The 9,035-nt window shown below is 41.6% G+C and overlaps 1 protein-coding gene across 1 annotated transcript in view; it reads right to left on the bottom strand.

Moving 5' to 3' along the window:
• Positions 1 to 3,398: 3,398 nt before the first annotated feature.
• Positions 3,399 to 9,035, bottom strand: part of RTN4IP1 (reticulon 4 interacting protein 1) — a 34,001-nt gene continuing 28,364 nt past the window's right edge. Inside the window, exon 9 of the mRNA XM_019520148.1 lies at positions 3,399 to 3,526. Coding sequence (XP_019375693.1) covers positions 3,410 to 3,526 — 117 coding nt within the window. The 3' untranslated portion in view covers positions 3,399 to 3,409. The remainder of the gene's footprint in view (positions 3,527 to 9,035) is intronic.

Raw genomic sequence — 9,035 nt, 5'->3', positions numbered from 1 at the left:
ATTGTGCTGATTGTATTTCGTTCAGGTTTTGCCCAGTATTATTAAAAACTGCTCCTAGGAGCCTCAGGGGGTGCTTTAGACTTTGTCTTAGAATATAATGCTTTCCTTTGCTGTATGTGCTGCCTCACTGGACATAAGATTTTAAAACATATTTTCTCTCAACCTATGAGGAAGTCAGTGCCTTCAACGCTCCATGAATGATGTTTGTACAGACAACTGTAATAATTAAAATTCAGGTAGACTGTTGCTCTAAAATAAAGCTGCACTATGGTACATACTGTAAAACACTGTTTTTAGTACTTTGTAGACTAGCAATACTCCTAGCCAACTTCCATGCCTAAGTGTTGTATTGATATTATGCTATGTAGATATTTGACAAATAAATCTGAATGTGGTAAATCTGCTTCTTTACAAGAATGTATATACAAATCCACTCTACATGTAGAAGAGATTCAGTTCAAGCAGGAACACTGCATACTGCCCAGATGTTGTGCCTTAACTCTATTAATGACTACTCAGTTTTGTGCCTTATTCAGTCCATTATTCCTTTACCAAATGAATGCTAATGGTGAATGTATAGGCATAAAGTGGCACCTTACAGACTAAATAGTTCAGAGGAGGATAAGCTTTCCTAGGTTATTGCCTATTTTGGTAGATGATAGTGGTTGGGGAAGTGTAGCAGCTTCTTTTACATGGATGTTTCTCTGCTCCAAATTGTATTAAGATCAAGTTGTCATTTTCTTGTATGCAGCATCCACCTTTCCCCCAAAAATCAGCTGCTGGAAGTTAGGATGCACTTTGTAAGTGAGGAAATATGGTAACAGCAATTTCTGTCTTGGGAAAGCAAAAGTAAAACTGCAGAGGGGGCTCTCTTCCCCCCAGCAGAGGCTCTCAAAGGAAGATGTTTTTGAAAGGCAGTGAAGAAAAAAAAAAAGGTACAGTTTTATTTGGGGGCATGCTGTATGCAAGAAAATATGGTATTTAGAGAGGACTATGGACATGTCTTACAGCAGAGTCCCCTGGTGGAAAGAGCGCATATACCAGCAGGGGAAGGAGGAAGAGGATGGCAGGACTTGCTAAGTGGAGTTACACCAACTCCCTAAATAATACAAGCTGACAGAAGCACTCTTGTCACTATAACTGCACCATCCCTGGGGTTGTACTAGCTTAGCTGTCTTGGCTAGAGTTGTTAAAGTGAAAAAAACCTGACTTTCCTGTGTTGGTAAGGATGTAAGAGTCAGCAGAACTTTGCAGTATAGATCGATCAAGCATGACTTTTGGGCACTCTGGATCTATTTCCAATTGAATCAGTAATTTAAGCACTGAATGACTTTTACTACTGTTCTACCAATCCCTAGACATCAGCAGATGATTTATGCCTACTATAAGGTAGATGGATGGTACAGATTACATCTGAAAGCACCCTGAAGTGTGGTTACAAAGAAGATGGAGCTGGACTGTTCTCAGTAGTGGCAGATGACAGAACAAGGAGAAATGGTCTCAAGCAAGTTGCAAGGGAAGTTGGGGTTAGAGATTAGGAAAATCTCTCTCTCTCTAGGAGGGTAGTAAAACACTAGCACAAGACATCCAGAGAGGTTATGGAATCTTAATCATTAGAGGTCTTTAAGACACAGAGGGTGAGTCTACATGTTGCTCTATGACAACCTAGCAACACACTACATTGCCATACAGTGCGTTATGGCAATGTAGTAATCATGTGGGTCTACATGCAATTACCAGCTATGTTGCTGTAATAGCATGCTCCCCTGATATAGCTTACCACTATGGTGACATAGCAGTGGAATCTAACTGTACACCACATGCATGCTGCATCATGCTTTACTACTTCCAAAAGGAAATACTAAAGCACAGCAATGTGTAGACATGCACAGACAGACAAAGCCTTGGCTAGGATGCTATAGGTGGGGATGGGTCTGCTTTGAGAAAAGAGATAGACTAGATGACTTCCTGAGGTCTCTTCCCACCCTGTTTTTCCATGATTCTAATTCCTTCTCTTTGAGCCAACTTATAGGGCAGCCATTATGTGGTAGAACTATCCAGGCTTGACTATAGTCAGCAAGGCAACAAGCTGCAAAAATAAGCCTTCTAGGGATAAAACATGAATTAGTATGGTTGACAAAGTAAGACTAAAGGGAAAGAGAATGTATTGAATTTTAGTAAGGGCAATTAAAGATGTTCTGCAACAAATACAGAAAAATCCATATGACAGTGGCTATGGGATAAGGAGAGAAATAGGAAGTCTGATGAAATGAAAGTTTATACAGCAGAATACTTAGGATTGTGACAACTAGAATTTTTATTCCTTGGAGTTCCTAGTTAAGTCATTGAAGCAACTGGTGGTAAGTGAGTCTTGGTGATAGAGGCATGGGTACAGTGTTAAGAGTCCATTAATCTTTGAGTGTGATTTGGGGGAGGGGGGCAGGGAAAGGTCAACCTTCTCACAGTAGCTATAATTCAAACCCTTTGTCTTTTAAGTATTTGGTGCCTGTCTCCCAGAGCAGAATCCAAAACCTGGGATAAAGAGCCTTGGCTCACCATACCATGCCAGGTAGAGTTAAGCACCTCAGAACAGCAAGTCAGACACCTCCATGCTGAATAGAGTCACTCAGAACTAATCAGTACACAACACTAAATCACATAGCTATGTGAGAAATCCCATCTCTCCGCTGCTGAGCTCTAGTTCTGCTGCGAGGCACTTCTGCTCACTTGGGAGTCAGAGCCTGAAGCTCTCTGCTGAAGGCAGATGGCTACTGCCATTTTTCTGAAGGAGGAAACAAGGCCCCCTCCTATTCCTGCCCTTTTTTAACCATGACTGTAGGAAGAGGAAGAAAAAAAAGTGATAGTACCCACCTTTATACCATAACCTAATGGTTATGCAGTTGCCCTGTAAGTAAGAGACCTGGTTTCACTTTCCTGATGTGTCTGAGGGGGTACAGTCCCCTCCCCTTAGTCTCCTAGGACCATTCAGTTATACAGAAGTATAACTACAGGCACCTAGTAACAGCTATCAATTTAACTGTTCTATCAGCATTAGTTTTTGGCAGTCTGTGCAGTCAACAGTTCTTCCCAACACTTCTGTAAATGACTTGGTCCAAAAAGAGCATTAGCATTTTTTTTCTCAAATCCAACAACTGGTGAAGAATGGACTTGAAGACAGGGCTTCTTTATACTGGTAAATTTCATATTAAATTACACAGTTTAAAAAACAAAATATACCCCCCCCCCACACCTCTCACCTGCTGCTCAGAGGCAGTGAGGCTAAGAAGTTTTTAAATCATTTGAGATGCATTTACAAGAAGCAGCTACTTAACTCCCAGCAATTTTATGTTCCAGTATCATACACCAGATGGAACAAATTACAAACAGAACAACATGGCTCCGAGGGACATTATATTTTATTCAATACATTGATCACTATTTTTCCACGTGCGTGGCCTTGTTCCACTTTCAGAAAAGCCTTTGGAACTTCAGAAAAAGAGAAGACTTCATCAATAACAGGATGGATCTATGGAAAAAAAAACAAGAGTGTCATTTGACAAGGACCAAATGACTATTAGTCATCTATCTTTAAAAACCCCTTCCTTCAAAAGCATAAGACAATAGTTTATACTACCCAACTTAAGGCATTAACAATATAGTCTTCTCTTCGGGGCTCTTTTAATGGGGCCTGTGAATTAGACGCAGTGGTTCTACAATTGGTATTCCGAGAAGGTTTTACGAATACAATACACATCTTCACCCCACTTTACACTGCAACAATAGGAATTGCTATTTTGTGTTGTACTTGGCATACATACAACATGCTTTTCAAAATCTCAAAGATCAGATTTTCAAAGTTATTCAGGAGCCTTAACATGCCTGAATACCTTTTAAAAACCTGGCCCTGAGTTAAGACAGTGGCACTTGTGCTCCTAAATTAGTCACATTTGAAAATCCTACCCATTCTGCATTCTTATACCTATGGACTAAGAAATACAGCTTCTTTCAGCTATTCCAATGTCTTAATTTTGAAAATCAGTTGCATAGACAGCTTTAATGTGATCTTCAGATGATTAATGTACAACAACCAAGTTCATTATACCAATCACTAAGAGGCAGTCAGAAATGATTAATTTTTTTCTCCTAATATTTTCCTCACATTTCTGTTACTAATGGTCACCATTTCAGCTGTACCCATGAAAATGGAAAAGCAGCAACACTTCTCGCTGATAGCCAAATAGAGAGTGCTAGAAAAATATCAAGCACTGAGTCAGCCTCCCAAGGCTGAGATAAGCCCTGCAAGAAAATCTTCCCGCAGGTTGCTCCCATACTTTGGATTGCCTACAGATGAGCTTTCTGTTTGTTCCTGCATCACTGGACTGGCCCTAATCTTCTTATCAGGGAAGCACATTAGCATTAGATGGTTTTGCATCTAGCTCCTGCAGTGATCAGAATGCAAACAGTCAAATCCTAAACACGCTACTGGTTATGCCAGAAAAGCTGCTTAGTCTTTAAGGCACTTGTTGATGATAAATCTCTTGGGAAAAGTTGCTGTTCCCCTCTCCTAAACTGTCCAGTTGAATTCTTTAAAATGGATGATTACCTCCTGAGTTCCCATATTTAAATACCTGCAAAAGGCTCAGGCATAATGCAATAATACAGAAACAAACTACTAGTACATTTCAAAGACCAGAGCTCTGTTATAAGCACTTGAGCATACTGGCTCCTCCAGCCTTTAGCTCTAACTTAAACGCAGAGGCACATTTACAGAAACAGTCCAGAAAGCAAGTGCACAAAGCACATCAACAACAAGCTGTTCCATACATGTGTTTCCCAAACAGGCTTTTGAAACCTGGCACCATGACACTCCTCCCAGCAGCTGCACAAATGCCAGTTAGCAGCTGAAACACCTCATCTCAGTCCTTTGCTCATCCCCTCTAATTTTCAATGTCTTTGTGTGCAATTCCCCAAAGAAAAGCCCAAGAGCTGCAACAGATTAACTGCTCGCTTTGTCTTCTCTGACTACAATAAACCAGGATATTAGTCCTCAAAGAACGCAGTTTGATGAGTGTAAGAAATGTTATAAATCCTGGTTCTAAACTGGGTCTGTCACATGAGCAGGATGAAGACAAACAGTATTAGCATATTCATCCTGATAGCATAAAATGTTTCAGGCTGCAGTATCACCTGATCTCCATCACCTGGCTTCTGGTTTGGAGACCTGGATGGTGCCAAATGTAGAACTGTGCATTATCAGCTTAACTCCCCCATGCAGTTCCTGATGGTTGGTAAGCTAAAGATCAGAATTAGCATTTTATTCCCCCTTAAAGATACTCTGGAAATAAATACACGCCAACATGTCATTCTGCAGAGTGCATAAGGTTGATATGCCTGAACACGGGGACTGTTTGGGAAGAGTCTGACCCCCTGCTCTGAGGAAAGGCCAGACAGATGCTGCATACCATCTCCTAATAAGTAACTGCTGGAGCAGAAGTGACTGAGGGCAAGACATACTTGTTTGCTGTCCTGGCCAGAGGACCAGTGCTGACCACAAGTTCAGGGAAATTGCTAAAAAAAAAGGCTTCTGCTAATAATACTTGCAAAGTCATACTTTAGTTTACAAAGAAACCAGGAAGACTGGGGGATTTTTCCCCCCGGCTTTCTGAGCAGACTAGTTGCAGTGGGGGAGGTCTGGCCTGTGGAAGGGTGAAGATATCCAAACAGTAAAGGGGAAACAAGAGAACAATCTGTTGTGTGGAGTATGTAGAATGAGACAGGCTGTAGTGTGAAGTATAAAATCGGGTACAATCTGTAGTGTGAAAGTCAGAAAGGTGAACTACAAGAGAAGGAAGAATAAGCATGACTCCAAACACCAGTAGTAATTACATACTGGATAAAAAGCAAGATCATTACTACAATCTCATCATAAGCAACTAGTGAGCATTTCCTTAAGGTTACGGCACAACCCGGATCAATCTGTGCAGTGTTCTCACCGCAGTCTAATAGGGAAAGTTCCATCATAAAACCGGTGATGGAGGGGATTCAGGTATGCTCTGAACATAACTTGACAGAATTCAAAACAGCGTGTGCATCATTGTCACCCAATGCTCATCTGCTACATTGTTGTAAACCACTAGTCTGATCTGAAAGCTGGCCCTCGGCACTGCTGCAGAGACACGAATGCTAAATTGATGACCCTGGCAATCTAGAGCATTAAACATTTCATCTCTCTGGCTGATCATTCCCATTGTTTGAATAACCCTGAAAGGGCTGACAGGATCACAGTGCAATGAGTCATTCAGCCTTTACCATAATCAACTGACTAAGATAAAATTTCTTCCTGTGAGCAGGCAAGCAGCAAGGGGAGTGTGGCTGTTTATTGAATACATGATGATAGATAGAGATTAACTGGATAATGAAAACACTGCCTAGTTGCATCCACACATCAGTCACCATCATCCTCCCCCCCCTTGCTGTAAGAGGCACCTATTTGTTCAGGGAAAAGGGATTAAATACTGAAGTCACGGAGTGAAGGGATTACATGCAGCACTACAGACACACATCTGAAAATAAAGATTGGATCCAAGTGATGTTTTCTTGCTCTCTTCTTAGCAGCGCAGAATACACTTTAGGAATGGAGCCCTGGGCACTTCAAAATCAGCTCTTCACAGATTTCCAAAAAATTCTATTGGCTGATGCTGTTTACAAATATCCTACAGAAAGCACTGAAATGGTATCAGGGCAAATCCAGCTCTGAACTCAATAGGCTAGGACTGGGATACTGGCTGCAAACATCCAAGTCATTAACTGCAGGTTTCACACTGCTGCCAATTCAAGTCCTTTGCTACAGGTTGTTATATCTGTAGTAGGCGGGATACACCAAAGCCCTTTCAAGTCTGAGGGGAGCGGATAAGGACTGCAGAATCCAAACCCATCATTTGCAAAGCAATGAGGATGACTGGCAATCTTCTCCATGCCCTATATACAGTGAAGCCTTTACACCTGAAGGGGGCTCTGTGCACTAATATTTACAACTAGGGAAGCATGGCATTCACACACATGCCTCAGTCCACAACCTTCACACAGTATGTTTTTGAGCACATGTGGTGAAAAACATGTCACAACTTGAGATACAGCCTAAATCATGGCACGTCTTCTTTGGGGAGAGTCAAGTTCTGCCTGTAACTATGGTTTTTAAGCAGAGGTCCAAACGTAGGACTTGATACTTCCCTTCCCCCACCATGGCATGCCTCACATCTTCGCTACACATTTAAAGGCTCGTTGTGTACCTTACCATAACTGACTAGAAAACATGCTCACCTTGAGGAACTCCACTAATTCTTGTCCTTTGTTTCTCTTCCTTTCCCATCCTTCTTCCTGTTTCTCTGCTGTTTTTTAGCTGTGCAGTTCCTTCCCTGCTGCACTGCTCATGTCCTACTTTCCACTGGTTTCACTCCCACCCTTTCTCCATTCCACCACTGAAATGATATGCAACCAAACATTTGAAGCATTGTCAATAGGCTGGAAAATGAGCACTCCAGCAAGAGAATGGGAGCAAAGGAAACTCACCCCTCTTGGCTATTTGAAGTTGCAGACAAATCCAACAACATGCCACCTGCCAGATTATTCTGGTCATGCATTCAAGGGTAGCCTCACAAATCAGGAATTTTCAACAGAAGTTTAGGTACCCCAGAATCTGAATATTGCATGAACAGAAGTACAAAGGGGTCAGCTGTTTCACATCCCTGGCCTACAACTTGTTAGCACTTTAGAATTGCCTATGAAAAAACGATCACATTCATTCACACACGCACACATGTGCATGCACAGAAAGGCAGACTGCTCTGGTGGTTACGACCTAGGAACAGGAGGCAAAAGTTCTTGATTCTGGTCCAGGTTTTATTTCCTTTCAGATCCTGGATGTGTGACAACCTCTTTATAGCTCAGTTTCTCAGTGGAAAAGCTTAATTAATTTGGGTTGTTATCCTGTTATCTAGGACTAAGAGTGATGTTACATTTAAAAAAAAAAAAAAAAAAGATTTACAGATACCTGTAACACCACCATAACAGTCCATGATAATCTAGGGCAAGTACCACACAAAAACATAGTGCCAGCAGCTAAATCAGTTAAAACTTCCCCAAATGTAGCATGGTTATGAGTCATTATGGTCTGCGGGTCACCAGCAAGACCTGGAATGGGATCCACACAATGAAAAGAGGACTTGAGCCACAGAAGCATTGTCTTTGCCAGGCCAAGCCAAATTCTCCTCCTCAGAAGAAATCCAGACGATGCTGGGTTCAGTTTAAAGCATTAAACCATCAGAGGAAGGCTCTAATCAGCACAGTCTACACATCTCTTGGAGTTCTTTCATAGCAGATACTGGAAAGCTGCTGTCAGACACACTATCTTACTCACTTGTCCTGTAAATTTAATCTGACCACTGTGATAAATCTCACCTAAAAAGAAGGCAGAGGAGTTTTGGCAGCTGCACCTCATGTTCACATCACCTTCTTCCTGAATTAGCTTTTTCAATAGAAGGAAACTTCTCTCCTAATGAGAAAATCCTCTCACCTGCCACGCCTAACCCACTCCCGGGGCAAGTGTCAAGAAAACGGACCCCACCAGGTTCAGCAGCTATGTTCATTTGTTAGCCAAGCTTACCAGTTCTGCTAAAGATATTTTTAAGTAAATCTGGGTGCACTTCCCTCCCTTCCCAGTAGAACAGAGGCCTGAACATCAGTGCTCCTTTACCACAGTACACAATTACATCAAGCCAGAAAGTAACACAGTTGACTGAGAGCCTGCCATCTGTTGACAGCTCTAATCAGGGTTCACGCAAATGCATATATTCCAAAAGAGCCCAACACCTCCATGGAGAGTGTAAGTTTTGTGTAAGCTCTGCTCAGAGAAAACTCATAATATAATCACAGAGCTTTTTCATTAACAGCATGAGCAGGATGCACCATCTGAGAAGAAAAGAGGAACAGCTGTGTTTTAATAATAATAATAAAAAAAAAAAAAAAAAAAAAAAAAA

The sequence above is a fragment of the Gavialis gangeticus genome, unplaced genomic scaffold (assembly GCF_001723915.1).
Source record: "Gavialis gangeticus isolate Ggan-Ray unplaced genomic scaffold, GavGan_comp1, whole genome shotgun sequence".
NCBI lineage: Eukaryota > Metazoa > Chordata > Crocodylia > Gavialidae > Gavialis > Gavialis gangeticus.
Note: the sequence above shows the minus strand (reverse complement) of the source record. Positions and strands in the feature narration are given on the sequence as shown.